This window comes from Haliotis rubra, unplaced genomic scaffold (genome assembly GCF_003918875.1).
Source record: "Haliotis rubra isolate DU_JTF1 unplaced genomic scaffold, ASM391887v1 Scf32, whole genome shotgun sequence".
In the NCBI taxonomy this organism is placed as follows: Eukaryota; Metazoa; Mollusca; class Gastropoda; order Lepetellida; family Haliotidae; genus Haliotis; species Haliotis rubra.
The window spans coordinates 12536-33730 of NW_025766991.1; the positions used below are offsets into that span (position 1 = coordinate 12536).

Below are 21195 nucleotides of genomic sequence, written 5' to 3' on the forward strand. Positions count from 1 at the left end.
CGTCCAGCTCACTGGGCGAAGAAGGAGAGAGTGAGGCACATGGGGGAGGTGGCGCCCTCGTTCCCGCGCTTGCGAGGGGAAAGATAACTCGTGGTGAGTACTAATTAGTGATTTTACATTGAAGGGAACTTCAATTGGGAGATACAAGTGTTCCACTGTGTTCGCAAAGAAGAAGAAGAGTCAGGATAAGGAAAAAAATTCTGAGTTTTAAATGTTCAAATGGCAAGGTAAAATTATGAGGATTCGCAATCTTAATTTCACTTTATTTAATTTACGTTTTTGTTGAAAGTGAAAGTCATCGGTACATTTTCACTGCAAACATACTGTAAGTACTGACCACTACGTAGCTGCTGGCTCATTGCCACACTGTAGTACGTTAGGTGTATATGTTATATATATTGACTTTATCTCATGGCAATTTGTAGAGGCAGTAATGTTTTACTGCCTGCTATATTTGGACCAGTTAATCTTTTGAGTTTAACTGTAGCTTCAGTTTCATTTATATAATATTAACATATAATTCACAGATACTATGTGACATGGTTGGTGTAATTAAACTGCCAGATATTTTGATAGTAATTTTTATAGTACATTTTGTGCATGGATTGTATAGATCACAAGATGAAATGTGGCTTGGCTGTCAGATGTTAGAACTTACCTTCATGCAGTCTTCATATATTTGAATGGCCTCCTCATACTTCCCTTGATTCATGGTTAATTGTCCCAAGTTTTGCTTGCAGGTTAAGACACTGCTCTGTCTTTTCCACTTTCTGAATAATTCCTCAGATTTATTGTAAGCTTCAAAGGCCTACAATAAAAAGATACGGTACAATTAACAACACAACTAATGATTGGGCTTTACACCTTTGTGGCATGTATCATGTTCTTAATACAGTGTAAGGGACTGGCCATTTATGATAGGGGAAGGGAGCTATTGAGGTTAACCAGGGTAAAGAAAATGACAGCGTAAGAGTCGAGGCACCAAACTAATTTACATGTATTACAATAGGGGTTAAGGTAGGTGGTAAAAAATCATGAATTTGAACAAATATTTAGAGACTGGTGATTTACATTCACATTGCTTAGCAAATGCATAAACCCCCACGCTGTCCTAATGCCCAGATGTGTAGGCTAATAAAGGGTTGCAGCTCCCACTCATGGTGATAACAATTCACCGATGTTGATCCAAACTCATGTTCCAGGCTCCAGATCTCAGCTGTCTAAACAACTTTGATGCTTCCGAATTTTGACAAAAACTGGACAGTGGAGGAAATGGGAAGTTAGTAGGCAACCCATGTCTGGATAATTTCACACCCTGTAATACGCACCAGCGATAAGATGTTTGCTAGTGGCCATTATGGTTTGCTATGTTGAGAGTAATGTCTCGCTACAGCTGAAATTACTTTTCATCATGTGGTCTTGCCGCACAAATTGTGTAAGTAAAGCCAAACGTTATGCTTTTTGGGGGGCAAATTTATTGTATTTTGATAACTTAATGATTATGTCATAACTTGATCTAAAAATCGGACCAAATGTTACAAGAATTGTATAAAAATTTGATGTTATTTGGTATGTTTTGGCATCAAATGGAAATAATGGCTGGTTTTAATTGTCAAAACAACATACATCGCCACTGACATGAAAATTGTAATATGTGACCAAAATATCAAAGTTGTCCCTATAAAAATTCGAAACAAGGGACAAAAAGTAGTCCCATCACCTGATAAAAAGCAAATCACACTGTGTGCATGTGAAAGTGAGACATTCTCAGATGAATCCAGTGTGCAGGCAGAAACAAGTACAAGTGGTGGTAAAGAATCCCACATAAGTACGGTCTTTTCTAGTAAAGAAATTAGTGATGATGAAAGTCATGAATCTTTCGGAGGTGAAGGTGGCGAACTTAGTAGTGACACCTCAGACTCACCATATGAGAGTGTTGATGAAGATATTGAAAATGAAATGGCCGAAATCATTCAATTATTACCATCAATTGTAGATTGTTCAAGAGAAGTTGGTAGTTATTCAGAATGGAAAAGTTTCTGTCACATGTTAGCCGACAAAACATTCCCAAAAGAAAATATCACATTCCATTTATTCATGGATGTAATCAAATGATTTTCATGCCAATCTACAATGAATATGCAGTATGGTAAAGATGTCACTGTTCATTGGAAAACAGGTTACAGATTGAGTTGGGAGATATCAAGTTTGAATATTTTAAATTAAAAAAATTGTGAAACAATTCCTCATGACATAAAATCAATCATCATATCTCATGTTCTTGCTATTTTGAAGTTAAATCAGCTCTGAAATGGATACAAACTGCAAGAATTGTTAATGTATTGATTTCACTATTATTGTGACCATTGTCAACTGGTAACAGACAGCAAACCGTATTTACACACATGGCTTACCATTAGCGACCATAATATCAAATTTATAAAAATGTTGTGAATATTATGTCATATCAGCCTTTCCTGACATATTACGGTCAATGCAGTTAACAGTCATGTTATGGTAATGCTTCTTGAAAATAAATATACAAGTTGAATAATAGATAAAAATAAATAAATAAAATTTAATAGCATCAACTCTGTTTGGAATCAAAGGCTCATAAATGCGTAAATTCACATTTAAAACAATTCCTTTGAACACATTCTCATTTTCAAATACTTCATCTAAACACTGGCTATCTATGATTGACAAGATTTTATCAATATATATGATACAAGTGTTTGCCACTAATATGGCAATGTCCCCCGCCGCTAAAGAATGGAATATTTATAAAATATTTACTACTTTTTATTTTTGGTCACATACAAGATGCCTGAAATCACTGGTGTCTGCATAATCACCCAATGTAGGCTGTCACCAAATTTGAAGACATTTGGTACGACAGTTCATGAGATATCGCGTTAATAAAAGTTTGAAAAGTGGTAAAAATGTCGGGTTACCTTGAAAATAAGGTCAAGGTCACCCAAATTGACTGGTGTCTGCATAATCCCCCAATGTAGGCTGTCACCAAATTTGTAGACATTGGGTACAACAGTTCATGAGATATCGCGATAACAAGAATCGGGAAGCCACTGAATACATAATCCCCCGTTCCGCGTTGCGGCGGGGGACAAAAATGTACCTGTCACCATGACGCAACCAATGTTATTCATCCGTAGCAAGCCGTTACTCTGTACACAGCAAACCGTAATGGCCACTAGCAAACGTCCTTTTACAGGGTATGATTTCATTGGGACTGTTTGAACTGAAAACCACAGTAAAGCTTTAGCAACCAACTGAAGGTGCATACAATAGGAGTGACAAAATGAAAATGTCTCCAAAGAGATGATATTATCTTTTGATGAACATTCCTGTTTGTAGCAAACCCATGGTAAGTAGACAGTTTTCAGCAAAGTGGTATTACCCCAAAATAAGGTTTAAAAAATTCAAGGAAACATTATTTAAATGTGGTTATGTCTACATGGAATGAACAAAATGTATCTTGCCATTTTGATTTTATGAACTTTTTAATCATGAGAGGATATGATGTAACAGCCTCATGTCCTACCTTTTCTGTCATCCCTTGTAACAAGTAAGCCATACCAATGCCACTGAAAGAAGACGCTTGAAGCACTTCATAAGTCTCTTGGTCATTTCTTTCATCCAGCATTCTGTGGAATAAACATACAAATGAGTTTTTTTATATAAAAGTCAATTGTATACATCTAACTGAAGAGCACAAACCCCTTTCAGTAATACCCCATTTATCAGGCAATCAGTATGAATAAAGCATAAGGATGGAGTCCAGTATAATAATAATGCATTTCTATAGCGCCAAAAAATCCATCAGTAAGGTGCTCACAAAAACAAAGGTACATAGTCAGTTTTAGAATGCTTGAAGATTAAGACATGTCTTGAGAGCTGATTTGAAGTTTGTTGTTGCTACTGGTGATTCGAGAGATAGGGGAAGATTGTTCTAGAGGTTGGGAGCTGTGGAAGTGAAAGCTCTGTCACCCATGCTTGTGCTGAGTGGAATAAATAGGAGGAACTGGTCCACAAAACAAAATCAGCAGGGCTTGTGAATGGTAATGAAATCTTTAAGATGGATACACACGTCATTGTCATAGATGCAATGGTAAGTCAGAAGAATAATTTTGTACGTAATGTGTTGTTTGATGTGTGACTTGTGGAGGGATTGCAAGCTTGGAGATATGTGGCAAGAGCATCGAGAATGAGTAATGAGGTGTTTTGGATTTTCTGAAGTTTAGATAGCAGAGATGCTGGGCTACTGAAGCAGAGAGCATTACAGTAGTCAAGTTGTGATATAACAAGGGTTTGCAACAAGAGCTTGACTGTTTCTGTGTTGAGAAGATATTGGAAATTTTGCTATAAATTGTATATTTATATACTTATCCTATCTCACGGTATGCACCTCTCTTCTTCTTCTACGACCATGTGTGGAAACATGCTGTAGGCTAAGTTGAATCAAAACTTCCTTGCCTCTGACCCCTACTCCGATAACAGACCTGTCAATCATCTCAATAAGCGTGCCGATCGCTCAGATGATCACGTGACGTTCTGTGCCTGTCATTCTCGTCTTGGAGTGTCCAGTAATCTGTGATGTGGGGCAGGTCGGGTGGGTATCCATCGCATAAGATAGGATAAGTATATAAATATACAACTTATAGTAAAATTTCCAAATTTTTAAACTTATCCTATCTCACGGTATGCATTATCGCACGGTTGGCTGGTGGGCTGCAGATTACCCTGTGTCAACTATACAACCGTGAGGTCGCATAACACAAGGAGGCCAGGTGAAAGCACCAGCTCCCGATATGCTAACTCCGAACTTCTGATGGGTTGCTTCTGATAACCCCTTAGCTTACACAGCACAAAAACTCTAGGGAGTGGGCAGTCCCAAATTAATGTGGTTTTCAGCCGCAACTTTTGACAAGCAAAAGGACACAGTTTGGCAAGTGGACCCCGCATCCCCGCGATTTATCAAGTGACCCCAGTGAATTGAATTCAAAGATCTTAATCTGGACAGTCCCTGCTTTGAAACTACCCCCCACAGACACACGCTGGAAGGCCGTGAAAGAGGGAATAGCCCGGTTGCTCAACTGGTTCAACGTTCAGTACCAATCCCCCTAACTTACCAAAGGAAGAAAGGACTTAGGAGCGGAACACTTTGAAAACCACGCAGGTAATCGGAAATTAACACTTTACTGACGTAATTGCTCAGAGAGTAGAGGTCAGTAAGCGGAGTGTCGACAGCCTCTGCATGTAGCACAAGACCGGCCTCTCAGTCTATCAAGTCATATCTATGACAGTGCAGACACGCCCTAGTTCCCTAGGTGAGGTGGTCTATGCCCAAATATAATCCATACCAATAAGAAAGATAGGACCGATATCTTTCATGATATAGAGAATGCAAAACCTACACGAAGGTAGGAACTGCATCTTATCTGCATTTGTAAGCCGATGACAACTGCTGTGCCAGAACCAAAGGACCCAGTGGTGAAGACCTTCCACGTCAGTGACAGACAGATCCCGGAGGTAGGGTGAGATGAAGGCCGTGTCCAAACTCCAAAAACAACCCTCCATGATGCCGTGAAGGGAACAGTTCTATGTAGCGCCATCGTAGAGGTCAAGGCTCTTGTTTCATGAGGGTTGGCCGTAGTAGGAGGAGGAAGGTCTGCATATGCGTAGGCATGAAGGATGGTAGATCGCATCCAGAAGGTCAGTGTGATACGAGAGACTTCTGTAGATGAGGCAGATGAAATTAACAGTCTCTTGTGTAACCTACGACGGTCCTTGGAGGCAACTACAAGACCCATAAAGTCCGGAAAGGACATAGGGAGAGATCCTCAGTGTTGTCAGGGCCCAGGATAGTAGACAGCGGCAGGAAGGCGAATAGTCTGTCCGGCTGTCCAGGCAACTGGTTCAGCGACGAGATCCCACCTCAAACCAGGGAGGACTTTGTGTTACGCATGGCCAGGTATGTAGACAAGGTAGAACCTTTCATTTCCTCGGAAGTTCTAGGATGCTGGAGGTATTCCGTGACTATCTGAGGCGATGCTGTAGTGGGAGATATAATACCCATTTCTTGCAGTAGGCTTCAAATTCTTCCAAAGTCATCACAGAGTGGCCAGGTAGAAGTTCGGTGCGCCGTGGTAATCGCCGTAGCAACTCGCTTGGAATATCCCTTTGAAGTTAGCGATTCATCTAAATGCACCAGGCATGAAGATTAAGTGCGAGCGGAGACCAATGCAGCTGATCAGAGTGAAGATGAACCAGAAGATCGGCATGATCGGGAAGTGGTACTGGAATGGGTCGACAAAGTCTTGCAGGTCTAGGAACAAACTTCTGACGGGCCAAAAAGATGCGACCCAAAATCAGTGTCATCCGCTGCGTCGTGCGTAACTTGAGCAGTATGCGTGGAAGTAGTGCCACTGGTGGAAATGCATACGCGTTCAAGTCATCCCCGGGATGTGATTGGCCTGGACCGTGATGTTGAGAGAGGCCACTAAGTGGAAAAACTGTTGTGTCTACTGAAGAAACTGAGGAGACCCCGTGGATCCCATTCGATTGATGTGCCACACGACTGCAGCATAGTCTGATTGAATCAAAAGCTTGGCTGATTGTAACAGGTGATGCCAATGAGTGATCGCAAGAATCACTGCCCTGAGCTCCACAATGTTGATGTGACATACAGGTGATGTACTGGAGCAAACGGTCTTAAAGAGACTTCGCCACAAACATTCAACACGTCCAAACACCACTGGAGATGGGGATGGAACACCGGAGAAAGAAAGATCAATGCGTGAGGGTCACTGATCCTGATGTGCGGACACAGAAAATATTGGAGAGGGCGTAGTTGAAGCTATCCCCTCAGAGTCACAACTTGAGCTGACGTCAAAAGAAAAAGGTCTGTAACTGACGAAGAACCTGGTTTGCGAAAGCGCTAGGGGTACCATAGAAACTCCAGCATGGACATTCAGTTCGTCGAGCCACCACTGAAGGACTGGATGAAGCGGTTCTGGAAAGCAACTCAATTCCTTCGGGTTCAATTGACGGCCTCGAGATCCGGGCGTAGAATTCGCTGTATCGGCCGAAGTAGGAGATGGCCTCTGTACGTTGAGGCTTGAGCTGATATCAAAAGACCTAGCAACTACTGCCACTGAAGAAGAAATCTCTCCTGAGATAGGATACATTCGATTAGTCAAGCCAGTATGACAGTACTGAAGAAGTGCTGAATGTAGTAGGTTTGTGGCATGGAGATTGTCAGTCAATATACAGGAACGTTCACATTGTACACATAGTGATGTGGGCCGTATAATCAGTGATCGCAGGAGCGTATGGTTCGCCAAATGAAGTGTCGGTCCGCCAGATGGAGGGAAAAGTTAGTAGATGCGAGGCAAGGGATCATCAGTCTACCGGAACAGTTGTAAAGTTGATGGAATGGTGGAGGTAAAAAGACCAGTGACCCCAGGAACGTTCATAAGGGAAACGAAGGTATTAAAATTGATGCTTGTGGACAGTCCGGACATAGCTGCAGTGACTTCTGAACTGAGGGCTTAAGCTAAAACACTGAGTAACCCTAGCCAAGTGAAAGCGTTCTTGGGCGATTCTGTCTGACACCCTTGGTAAACTGCTTCTCTCGGATGACTGACAAAACTCGACATAATCACTCTTACCAGGAATGGCACCGTTCATCATCACTGGCAATTAAAGGCTGGGATAGGTATCCGCTCCGTGGGACCAAGACAAGTTTGTCAGGGTACTTCATAGTCACTGTATCATCAAAAGTCTCCGGTAAACAAACAGTAGTCCGCCATTGCAAATGCTACCCACAATGCAATAATGACAAAAAACGGACAACACGGATGTCAATCAACCAGGCAAGTCCCAACCCATAGCATCTGGGTAAAGTGACGCTAGCTACTGTATTTTAACATCTGGAATCCTGTCATCAGAAAACGTGAAGCAAAAGGGGCCCTCAGTAGCTTCCTCTTAAACTCTTCTTGCCAAGTGCAAGATCCCAGGAACCCAGTCCTACGAACTACTGTGGTCATGGCTAGTGCCGTCCTAAGGTGAGCCAGCAGGTCATGCAACACCTTGCCCTGCCACTGGAATAAAGTAGTGAGGTGCTCCGCTGAAGTGGCTGAGGCCAAGGCTGAGACAGGCTTCAGCATGCGTTAGAGTTTGGCATCAATGGCTTGCTGCTCGAATCCTGAACCTTGACTGAGGAGAATCCGAGAGGCGTTTGAGAGACTCATCTAGGGCAGCACCACCATCGGCGCAATCAAGGCTGTGAATCTTGTAATCCACCTTACGAGACTTCGGGGCTTTAATGGCAGTGTTGAGAGAAAGCTCGGCGAACTGCATCGGCGTCCATCGGGTGCGGCGGAACAAGGAGTTCCGGAGAGAAACGGATGGCCTTCAGGTCAATCGTGTCAGTAGAAGGCGAAGGGCAATCCGGGAGCCTATCCGCAATCCAAGCAAAAACTTCAGACTGAGGGAGGTAAGTACCCCCATAATCCCCGTTTCCTACCACCTCTTCATCCTATTCGGGTGAGAAATAACGCTCCTCTGCGTCCTCCCAAGTCACAGCAGGCGCGTCATAACGGAGACCGGAAGCGGAAGGCGTTGGGGGCTGGGAAACAGATGTCGTCTGGAGTCCAGTGTTGAAAGATGCTTCCAGGGAGAGAGCGTGGGCGTCGCGGCGACCTTGAACGCGATCATCTGTGATGCCTCCCTGACGTCCGAGTGTGCGATCTGGAGCGCCTCTCCCTGTCGTCTGACCGTCTAGGTGAACGGGATCTGGAGCTGAACCGACGGCGGCAAGTGTGACGAGGACTTCAAGAGCAGTGACGATGTCTGGGAGACAGTGAATGAGAACGTCTGTAACGATGGGAGTGCTCGGCTTCAAAGCGTCGGGAGCGTTCCTCAATCAGTTGGCGTTGCAGGTCTTGCTCTGTTGAAGCCTTAGATGAAGGTGCCCGTCTTGGGCTGTGGTAATCCTGTAGAGGCGTCGGCGTCGGTGTCGGCGTCGGCGCTTAAACGGCGCTGGGTGCCGCGGGCGTCGTCGCTGGAATGGTGCTGGGTGTCGAGGGGGTCGGTGCGGGAACGGCGTGGCTTCGGCATTCGCACTAGTGCTGGGCGCTGAAGGTAGAAGAAGCGTCTGTAGGATTTTCTGAACCTCCTCGTGAGACAAGGCATCCGGATGTGATAGGTCCGGATGACATAGGCTTCGGGCGTCATCGCCCGAGGCGCAGGAGTAGTTTCCCGGTTGGAAGTTTGTTCTGTCGCTGAAGAGGTGCGGCCATCGGGCGTCCGTGGGAGTGACGTTCGGGAGCTGAAAGACAAAGCAGGAGAATCCATCTTCCTCTTGCGTTGAGAAAACCACTCCTTCTTGGCAGCAGCGTAAGCCTTGAAGGCATGAACCGTCAAAGGAGTGCAGAACACACAGCGCTCAGCGAGCGAACAGTTGTCAGACGCACAGTCCGGACACCAAGGGTGGGGATCTTTGGCTGACTTCAGAACCTTGCAGACACAGCAATACTGTCGAGTCATGCACAGAAAACAAATACAAACGTATTTAAACTGTAATAAAGAAAGTAGCAGCGAAAAACAACAACATCTAGCTCGTAGCACGCTTTCAGTAAAAGTGATTTTTGGATCACCCGCGCATGTGCGGGAGGGGAGATCAAGTGACTTCTGTTACTATACACTCGTCGATACATGAGGCAGCCATTCTACAGGAATGGCGAATCAACGACTATCTGATGTCTTTCAAGCGCAGCTTCGGGTAATATGCAATAGACCTATGGTACGGTAAGTTAAAAATGAGTAAAATTAGCAAAATAGTGCCACGGCTTATCAGGATGTGTAGTCATCATCATAAACTGTCAACAAAGCAGCCATTATAATTATGGTAACATTAAGCATACTTTAGCAATCAGTGACCTTCACCTTTGACAGTAATCCCTGACACTGCTATGTAGCTCTACGCCTTCTTCATAGCGGCCAATGTCCACCAAGAGATTGGCTAAGGAGAGCTGTGTTTCCGTGGTCTCTGCAAGGATTTTAGCATGTGACATGCCTTTTTTCCCCTTAACATTCTCCTGAAACAACAAGGATGGACTGTCTCACATCACAGGCAAAAACAGCCCTATATGTCCTCAAACTACAGAACATACCTCCTATTCAAGGATAGAAATCTACAATGCCTACAGTCTATGTCTTTCTTTATTCACTGTGTTACAACTTCATGTCATGTTTCTATTGTGATTTATCAATTATTGATACTCAGCAGGGAATGTCTTGGTGAAGAAATAAAAAATAACTTGACACTTGTCCTGTGAAAATTCTCATTAGAAACTCTTGTAAGTGTCTCTCAATATACAAAAACTTCAAGGTTTAGCCAAAAATGGACATATGTTGATGAGTTTATGACAAGCTATGGTTAACACTGACCAGTATGTTGAGATGGCGCCGGATGACAATTTCTCTCCCCTTTACACATGCTGCCAGGTTGAGGAAATTGGATAATTCTGTTAAAACTTCCAGCAACTGAAGCATGACATACCAAGAGTAAACTCAATGTCACTGAAGCACAACAAATGAGTTCTTACCTTCTACATACACTCATTGTCACTACAATCAACACGATCAGTCAGAGTACAGATTTGATGAGCATGCATTTCCACAAGCGAGTCATTTTGAAATAACTATTATCCATAATGAATAATATCACTATATAGTCACACTGTAATACAGCAACACTTACCAGAAGACCTGGGGGTTCCTCGTCCTCCGCATGGTCGGGTATCAGCAGATATCTGTCGACAATGTACCGGTCCATGCTGGCCATATACATGGAAGTTACAGTGTTGAAGGACATCTTTGTAGCCTTCCACAGCTCCAGAAGGTCATACTCTCTCTCCCTGAGACACAACCAATTGCAAATATTGACACATGACGCAATCACTAAAGCATGACAGAAACACTGGATCACACAATCACTGAAGCATGACAGAAACACTGGATCACACAATCACTGAAGCATGACAGAAACACTGGATGAAACAATCGCTGAAGCATGACAGAAACACTGAACGACACAATCAATGAAGCGTGACAGAAACACTGAACGCAACAATCAATTAAGCATGACAGAAACACTGGATGACAAACAATGAAGCATGACAGAAACACTGGATGACACCTTCACTGAAGCATGACAGAAACACTGGATGACACAATCATTGAAGCATGACAGAAACACTGGATGACACCATCACTGAAGCATGACAGAAACACTGGATGACACCATCACTGAAGCATGACAGAAACACTGGATGACACCATCACTGAAGCATGACAGAAACACTGGATGACACCATCACTGAAGCATGACAGAAACTGGATGACACCATCACTGAAGCATGACAGAAACACTGGATGACACCATCACTGAAGCATGACAGAAACACTGGATGACAAACAATGAAGCATGACAGAAACACTGGATGACACCATCACTGAAGCATGACAGAAACACTGGATGACACCATCACTGAAGCATGACAGAAACACTGGATGACAAACAATGAAGCATGACAGAAACACTGGATGACACCATCACTGAAGCATGACAGAAACACTGGATGACACCATCACTGAAGCATGACAGAAACACTGGATGACAAACAATGAAGCATGACAGAAACACTGGATGACACCATCACTGAAGCATGACAGAAACTGGATGACACCATCACTGAAGCATGACAGAAACACTGGATGACACCATCAATGAAGCATGACAGAAACACTGGATGACACCATCACTGAAGCATGACAGAAACACTGGATCACAAACAATGAAGCATGACAGAAACACTGGATGACACCATCACTGAAGCATGACAGAAACACTGGATGACACCATCACTGAAGCATGACAGAAACACTGGATGACACCATCACTGAAGCATGACAGAAACACTGGATGACAAACAATGAAGCATGACAGAAACACTGGATGACAAACAATGAAGCATGACAGAAACACTGGATGACACCATCACTGAAGCATGACAGAAACTGGATGACACAATCACTGAAGCATGACAGAAACACTGGATGACACCATCACTGAAGCATGACAGAAACACTGGATGACATAATAAACATAGCATGACAGAAACACTGTATGACACAGTTACAAGCATGAAATGACTGAACAACATTCGTTTAATATTGAACAAACTTTATGGATAACAACTTCTGAAGCAGGACAAGCAGGACAATGGTACAAGAATCTGTATCGAAACGTCGCACTCATGAAACTCTGTCATGTACATCCAAACTTCTAAAACATTTGTTTAAGCATGAAAAAAACCCACTGACACAACACAATACTAAATATGAAAAGCATGTCAAAATGACTTCAAAATCAAGTACTGCAGAATCATGTCAAAGTCATGACATAATCATTGATACAATTACTGCTAAATTATGGTCATCAAGAACTATCTTGTTCAGATCTTTTTTGGTCCTTGAATACCAGATTCACCTATCGGGGAAAACAGAAGCATTTAATAAATGCAAAGTAAAATTTTCACAAGAAGGTGGCCAAATGTCTTGGCAGAGAGAGTCTTCATTCAGTCTTATGGGTCATTGTGAAGGTGCATGTTATGCAAAGGTTGTTGTAATAAGTAACACTTGTGTAACTAGTGCAGCCATCATTCTATTCTTTCACTTAGGAGATAAACATACTGTGTTTGGAAATTAGATGAATGTTAGGCCGAATTGATAGTCTCTAAATTTCATTTGAAGCCGAATGTGTGGCGTTGCCGACTTAAAATCAAACTTGTTCATTCTGCAGAAGTCACTGCAAAATTCGGCATGGGACCAGAGGCAAATTGAGCCTGTCTGTAAAGAGAGTGGTAGGCGCCGTTCGTATTGTTTTATACATGGCAACATAAAAAATATTCTGTCCAGAGAAAACAAACTACTGTTTATTCAATGCAATAATGTAATGCTTAAGAGCTTGGTTTTAAAAAGCCCACCTTCACATGAATGAAACAAGCTTATTGTTTTGTGTGCCGTGTTACTGTACACTCCCTGGCAACACTATAATGGAATCGTCTGACCTACTTATTTTCTTGGAAGTAGTTGTTACGCAACAGTTGGAAATGGCGGACAAGCCAGTGTTTACATTTAGCGAAAGGTTGAAATTTGAAGTGGCCAGTGGAGAAAATACTTTCCTGACTGTCAAATCTAAACCCTGCAGAATCGAAAGAATAGATCCTTTTGTGATCAACCCTCAAATCAGTGTTGTAACTCATCAAAGACTGTTGATTTTTATGGCCATCGAGTTTCAATCATAATTTCATGAACGTGCCCCTGGCATGCAACGAAAGAGTGACAGTGCTGGCCTAACGCAATGATTTGTGTACATGCGCCTAACTTGGGATTCCTTGGAAATAGCATTCATCATTTGGGACTGGATTGTGGCCAAGCTATTTTCAAAGTGTACGAACATAGATCACCAGCAGTGACAGCCTTGCGGGAAGCTGACAGAGAGCAGAAGTATGATGGAGTATGAGTGGCATAAATTTGGTGTTTCGCCTGACTGTTGTCCTGTGAATTTTCCATTCTAAACAAAAACAAATATACCATTTACCAGGTAGGCAAATGTTTACTAACGTTTTTCTGCAAATTTTGTATGTAGGGATGTATTTTTACAAGGTTTTCTGATTTATAAGTTAGATATTGTCTGTTTATGTTGGGGCTGTGCATTGTAATTGAGTTTGAATATTTTTATTATACAAGGTAGTGTGATAGTGAGGTTCCCTAATAATGTGGAGGAAAAATGATATAATTGTATTTTTCGAGTTTTATAAATGTTTTATAAGCATTTCCATCACATCTGTTGTGTTGATATTAGCCATGTTGGTGGCCAAGCTGAAGTAGTGCGGCAGTGTTTTATACCTGTGCAGTGAAGAAGGTCATGAAATCAGATGCATTTTCAATTCAGAATTGATAGTGTCAAATTTTATTGATTGTCCAACCAAATTTGAGTATTTCACGTAGTCATGGTAGAATGAATGACAAACTCATCAGATGTTACTGTAATAGGCAAATGTTCCTTTCGATCAGACAAGAAATATCTGTTAATGTGTTTACCACACTATTCTAGCTACAAGGCTGGACGAGACAATCCAATGATTAATTGTACAGGAATCAATCCACTCAACTGGGGTAAGATGCCAAGCAATCAACTAAGTAATCCTATCCATTTCGTCACATTCTATTACAAGCTGAGATTGCCATGGTGCTATTTTGCTAGGGCTTCTGTATATTAATGACTGGACATACTCACAACATGACCAAGGTTATAATAATACAGCCCTTTTGGTGGTTTTTTCAAATGTGCTAAGACAGTTGCAAATCTTTATGAATGTCATCAGATCACTGGGTAACTTTGCAATACTGGCTGAAAGCATTCTTCTAAATGTCAGACAAGACCCTCATTTGACTTGATTTTTATCTATTGCAGCTCCCTGACAGCTATTCAGTCAAGATAGCCAAGAAATGGTTGCTTCACTTGCCCCCCTAGCAACTACCTAACACATTGGAAACCATACCTGTACAATCTACTAAATATACACAAGTCAGACAAAGCCATGGCCAGGCCCTCCCAGTCCTCAATGTCTTTGTGTAACCATGGCAACTCATTTGTTGTTCGCCTTCTGTCCTTGTCAATCATGCCAGTGATGTTATGAAAATTCTGAAACAAAGGTTAAAGCATACATTTGACAAACGGTGGCTTGTATCTGCAAGACTGGACCAATGACCAAGTGCCCAACTAATATTAAGAGACAAGAACCTAATTACCCTGGTAATGAATGATACCTGCCCCTTTGATGATGGTTGCCAATTGATGAATTGCCAAAGCAACAACTTCAAGCATGGTCCTGTCCGGTAAGTGGGACAGGGTGTATATTGCACTGTTGGTAACTGATATTCACTGTCTGTATCAGGAAACCAGTGTTCCAGATAAAAGAAGCATTATGTAGTACTCATTCATTGCAAAAACGGGATAAAATATTTGGTGTCCAAATAAGCTGCATTCTACTGTACTTCTATTTATTTTATATATATTCACATGACTTCCAGTCACATCAATTCATATCTTCTCTATGTCCAACTAACTGCCCTCTATCAACTAAATTAATTGAAGTTATTACCTTCTCTTTCCATATTTTAAAAACACTGATGACATGCATCAATACAGTACACAAATCACATTATGGCCATCTCAGTGGTAGTGATACAAAACTGTGATGTCATAATATCCAGTCAAAGTTTGCAACAGATCAGCAGGTATTGTCAAGAAGATTTAAATTGGCTGTGTAGTTCACCTAAATTGTTTGGTGATTATTTCAAGACAAAGTTGTTACACTTAAAGGCTTCTGTGTGTTCAGCTTCATAGTTAACACATTTCCTGTCCACCAACTCACCACAACAGAAAATAACTGGACAATGAGCAAAACTGTCATTAAAAACAGACTAACAATACATATACTGAAATGAGGTGGCATATCTGTGAGAATATTTTATGGCAATATCTCATTGGCTTGCAAACAGGAGACAAGTCTAGACTTCAAACTCCTATCAAATCTGACATCTTTTGTTCAAGCACCACCTATAGTGAAATTGTGCATTCACATCAAGAGAAACAGGGTGCAAAGATCCAAACTTATACCTTTCTTTTGGCATTAAAGTAGTCAATGATTGGTTTTGTTGCAGTAATCCTGAAATGAAAAAAAGCAAGTTTTAAGGTGTTCAGAATACCATCATGCACACCTGAGGAAAGAGCCAGTTAATCAGGCATGAATGACAAAAAAAAAAAAAAGCAAATGCTTCTATCTGAACATGTTGCCATTAGTATTGTGCTGCATCATTGTTTAACCTGTTAGATTACAGTTGAACCTGCACAAAAAAGAATGTTGCACAAACATTAATCTTTGAACCTCTTTTCTGATTCTTTCAATATTTAGGGTCCACAAAATCCATAAACCTCAGGTGATTCAAAACTTACCTGTCTTCCTGGCTCTTCATGTATCTTGAGGTCACAGCATCTTTCAATTCTTCAAATGCAAAACTGAAACCCAAACAAACAAAATTCCATGAAAGAAAAAGAATAGTCTATGCTGAATAACTGAAATGATGTTTACATATATACACATTCTGAGCATTGACATCTTTTGACATCTTTAAACATCCTGAGATACAACAACCTACTCCAACATTGCTGATGCAATGACCTAACCCAGTACCCAAAATGCAATGATTTACCCCAGCATGACGTACCTCAGAACTCTGACATAACAACCTACTCCATCGTCTGGACACCACCCTGGACAGAGTGATCTGCCCCTGAACACCAGGTACAACCACCTACCCCAGCACTCCAGATCTGTCCACAATGTAGGTTTCCATGGCAAAATAAAGTGGGGACCAGATATGGTTGGGGATGTGAAGGATCTCCATCAACTCATTCTCGGACATGCCCTCATGTGACACCATCAGCGCCATCATCACCTGTGCACACCATCACAGTATGTCACCATGTTGGTAGTATAACATGCAATTATGTAATGTATAAAACTCAAGCTAAATAGTATTTACATAATACTTCAATAGATATTTTGTATGCATTCTACTAATTGGTTGGTTTGAAAAGCCAATAAGGTCACCCATTTCTGATGATGTTGCTGCAGCTTTCTGCCTGATGAATAGAGATGAATAAAAATGCATCTTGAAGATTGATGCAAAGATAATAATATGGTCTTATCAGCTGTTCCAGCTCTAGAAGGTGAAGCATCACATGACACATGTGAGCCACAGAGAACAAGTTAGCAAGAGGAAGACCCAGATCTGGTGGCAAGGTCACAATAATAATCTACTTTTCCATATATCACTCACCTTTTGAACCAGATTGCCCTCATAGTCTTTGACATTGTAGTCACTTTCAAGACGAGACAGATATTTGTTGAACAGCTCACCAACCCTGATAGGACACAGAACAGACTCAAAGTTCATATCAGAAGACCATTACACTTTAAAGCAGCGATAGTGAATAGGTTCCTGTATTGCCAATGAGTTTTCACATGCAACAGTTGAGAACAAATAAGTTAGCAGTGCTGCCTCTTGGATTTGCTCAGTGTGGGTCATGTAACCTTTCAACTTCTAAAATGTAGGTATCAAACGTGGCAAAACCCTGGTACTGAAAATGGATATAGCATTTGTCTTATGCACCATCAGCAGTTCTGATTAGGCCATGACTGATGCAGTCCTCAGTCAATGTTCTTGTAACTTTGTGTGATTTTACAGAAACATTGGTAGGTAAACTTGCAGTAAGTTTGCTTTGTCAACTAAGGAAAAACTGTATCAGTGACTATCCTATGCTTGACAATACTGTTACCCAAGTCAAAAGAAATGATTTCAGGATATCAACCAGACAACAAGCTTTATTTATATCTTACACTCAGTTTTACTGAAACTGTATTCAAAATGACTGACTGAGTTTGGTTTTACGCCGCTTTTAGCAATATTCCAGCAACATAACGGCGGGTATTCAAAATGACACGGATATAATTGAAATAGTGTCTTTAACTGATCAAAATGTGCAATGTTTGGAAATACACAGCGAGATGCAATGCTGTGTTGGTGTAAATGTTAATGTTGACAACCACTGAACATTCCATGTTTGACACTGCAGGCTACAGCTTTGTAACAACAACATGAAATGGAAAATAATTGTGAAAGTATCTAACAGTTCTATGATTATTCTACTTTATTTAATACACTTCTTGAGAAATCAGTAATGTAACTCACCCATTACATTTGATGAGGGAGTCAATCTTCTGGTCCAGCTGTCGGAAGTAGCCAAACACAGACAGCTCCTGAAACAAGAAACAAACACACCAATAACAGACCAAGTGTACAATTAAACTTCATTTACCTAGACATTGTTATAGTCAAAATCCCTTTTTACCGAAATCTACTCAAAGGCAAAAGTTATTGTGACACAAACAACTAACAGAATCATTGTGAACATATTGACTGCTTCCAGTGAAATGTTATAATGAAAAGACAAATGTTATGGTATGTTAAGGTATGGTAATAATGAACACTCTATAAGAATAGCACATCTGGCATATTCAACACGACCATGTTTACATGGTCAGTAGCAAGTGTGTCCACCTCGTGCATTGATGCAGAATCGCCACCTTTACCTCATTGGGGCCACTAAACATTGATGAAAGTCTTGGGGAAGATCATTCCATGTCTGAGTTCCTCCAGTGTTTTTTGACGTTTTGGATGATGTCATAAACGTCTCTCCATTTTATTCAAGACATGTTCAATGGGTGACAAATCAGGAAATCTTGCAGACCAAGGTAACACATCAACATCATTGTGGTACCTTATCATGTTGAAAGGGTTGTTTTGTTGCAACCATGGGGCCATTTGTAAAATCTTGTCTTGGTACTTAACAGCATTCAAGTTCCCCTCAGTCACAATCATAGTGTCCTTGCTGCAGCTATTATCATTTCTAAGATGTTTTGCTAAAAGATCAAAGGCGCCGACAGTACTTTATCAGGCAATAAAGTACACTTTTTGTATGAACTTCGCACCATATTGACGTCATTACGCCATTCTCGTCTGCCCCCCTTGTTATCAAATGTACCCTTGGTAACCGAAGTCATGATGCATGTCAGTTGTCATTGCCTTGCACGGCCTCCTACGGTAGCATGCTGTTTCTTGGTTTGCAGTTGCTTCACTTGGCTAACATCACTGAAGGACACATTCCGTTTATGTTTTTCAACTGATAAAATGTACACTTAAATTAAACAGCGACACGGTAATGTTCGCAATGTCTATATTCCCACAATGCATCCGTGGAATGTCGTGTGACTAGTCAGCTTCATTTGGATGTACTGATCTAAACTTACGTTGGTAGTAGAAATGTAACATTCATATTGCCCCATATGGTTTACATTAATAACAGATGTAATTAAAATAATTAAGAGAAGATATTCAACCCAAGCATAAGCCTTCATCAAACTGTTTATCATTTGTTTTTCTGGAAACATGCGTCTTAACATAGGGGGCAGACACATCACTGGAAGAGCCCATCAGTTAGCCCTGAATGAGGATTGCTAATTTAGGTCACCAACATCATTGCTTTTCTGTTTCTTTACTGCCTAGATTATTTCCTCTGTGTATTAAACTTGGCATCTTAGAAAAGAAATACAGTTTGCTCTACCACCATGTAGAGTGTAATAAAGCACAATTGTGCCCTGAATTATCGCTCAAAGCACGAGTACATTTCTTAGGACGGCATTGAGTGGAAAGGTATTCTGGCCTAGTAAAGTGAACTTAGTAAATTTCTCTTGACTATGTCACACTTCTTGCAAATTTCATGCAGTTCAAACAACAACTGTTTGGTTGTGTTTCTTCAACCAATTTTACACACTCTTTTTCTGTTTAAAATCCCAAAATTCATTCACAAGATTACCTACCAAAAATTAAATGTCACAATTTTGCCTCTGAGTATGGTTTCTTAATACCGCTATTCATCAGTTCAGTTGGATGACCTTGTATAATGTACCTTTGTTTCTGTATGCACTTGACACAAATATATTTAGGCCCTAAAATCAGGATTTCCTCAATGCTATCTTAACAACTGAGCTTGATGATCCTACAAGGTATTCCTCCGTATCTGAATCCTCTGTTAAAATATTAAGTAGACTTAATGGATGTTGTGACTTACAGAAATGGCAATCTTAAGGAACAAGGCATTCTGGCTATGTTCTGCTGATACAACTCGGTCCAGTTGAGCTGGAGACAACTCCTTGCCACTCCTTTCCAAGGTTTTCTGAAAGTGAGTGAATAAGTTGGATTTAAGTCAGCTTTGAACAGTATTTCAGCTCTACCGTGGCATGTCACGGATATGTTAGAAACAAGCAAAGCATGCAGATTTTGGACATTTACCGGTACCACTTTGGTGAACCTCTCAAGCATGCATATACTTCTGACAAACTTGTAACATACTAACCACATAAAACAGTTATTGAGGATAAACCGTCTCCCATTAGAAATGTAACACAAATTCATTGATGCAGTTGCCAAAATATTTTGTAAGAAATGCACACACTTTCTTCAATTATCTTACATGCATATAAAGTTAGAAGGGAGAAAGACATACTTGCTATCCATTGGACAGCTGTGCAAGCATGTTTCTGTTTGAACATATGAAACCTCTGATGGACCAAATCAGGATAATGAAATTTTTAGAGTAAAATTAATATTTTATACTTATCCTGACTCATGCTTATTGCTTGTCTTCTTCTTCTTGCGAACCTAGTGGAACACGTGTATCTCCCAATTGGAGTTCCCTTCAATAAAAAAATCACTCATTAGTACTCACCACGAGTAACCTCCCTTCCGCAAGCGCGGGAACGAGGGCGCCACCTGCCCCCATGTGCCTCACTCTCTCCTTATTTGTTTTGAGCCTGACACTTTATTTTTCCGAAGAAATCCAAAGTGTTTAGTGGGGAGGACGGGAGGGCTTACCTCATGAGTCAGGATAAGTATAAAATATTAATTTTACTCTAAAAATTTCATATTTTTCCTTATCCTGACTCATGCTTATTGCTTGTAGAATCCGACGGAACAGGAGGTGGGATTATATATACTTTGGATTTTAATAATTAGTGATTTTGAACTGAGATAATTGTAATAACCCTATGGGAACTTCATAAAGGCACTGAACTGAAGAATTCCTGCTGTTAACTTATCAGCTGCCATAAAAGGTTATTACAATTTTAGTGAAGATAATAAAAGTATATACAACATTAAGGTAAACTGAAGCCATTAATGTGATAGTATAAACTTCTGAGAGTTTATAGTGAATACTTTTATAATGAACCAAAGTATTAAGCTTACAATATGCATATATATAAGCTATAATAGTACTGTGCTTAAGAAATAATATAACTTAAGCTGTATAATAGTAACCAACTACTTAGAGTTTGTTAACTAATACATGTTATGAATTGAACATATGACTGAGCTTAAGGATTGATAACTTAAGCTGAACATATATATAATAGCAGA

At 40.9% G+C, this 21195-nt stretch overlaps 1 protein-coding gene across 1 annotated transcript in view; it reads right to left on the bottom strand.

Annotated features, from left to right (window-relative positions):
• Nucleotides 1-19955, bottom strand: part of LOC124283731 — a 31570-nt gene extending 11615 nt beyond the window's left edge. The window contains exons 1-12 of the mRNA XM_046719754.1: nt 19850-19955; nt 17911-17978; nt 16999-17083; nt 16475-16614; nt 16112-16174; nt 15776-15824; nt 14655-14797; nt 10787-10943; nt 10474-10569; nt 9970-10121; nt 3563-3665; nt 659-808 (exon numbers count right to left, since the gene is read on the bottom strand). Coding sequence (XP_046575710.1) covers nt 659-808; nt 3563-3665; nt 9970-10121; nt 10474-10569; nt 10787-10943; nt 14655-14797; nt 15776-15824; nt 16112-16174; nt 16475-16611 — 1050 coding nt within the window. The 5' untranslated portion in view covers nt 16612-16614; nt 16999-17083; nt 17911-17978; nt 19850-19955. The remainder of the gene's footprint in view (nt 1-658; nt 809-3562; nt 3666-9969; nt 10122-10473; nt 10570-10786; nt 10944-14654; nt 14798-15775; nt 15825-16111; nt 16175-16474; nt 16615-16998; nt 17084-17910; nt 17979-19849) is intronic.
• Nucleotides 19956-21195: the final 1240 nt, after the last annotated feature.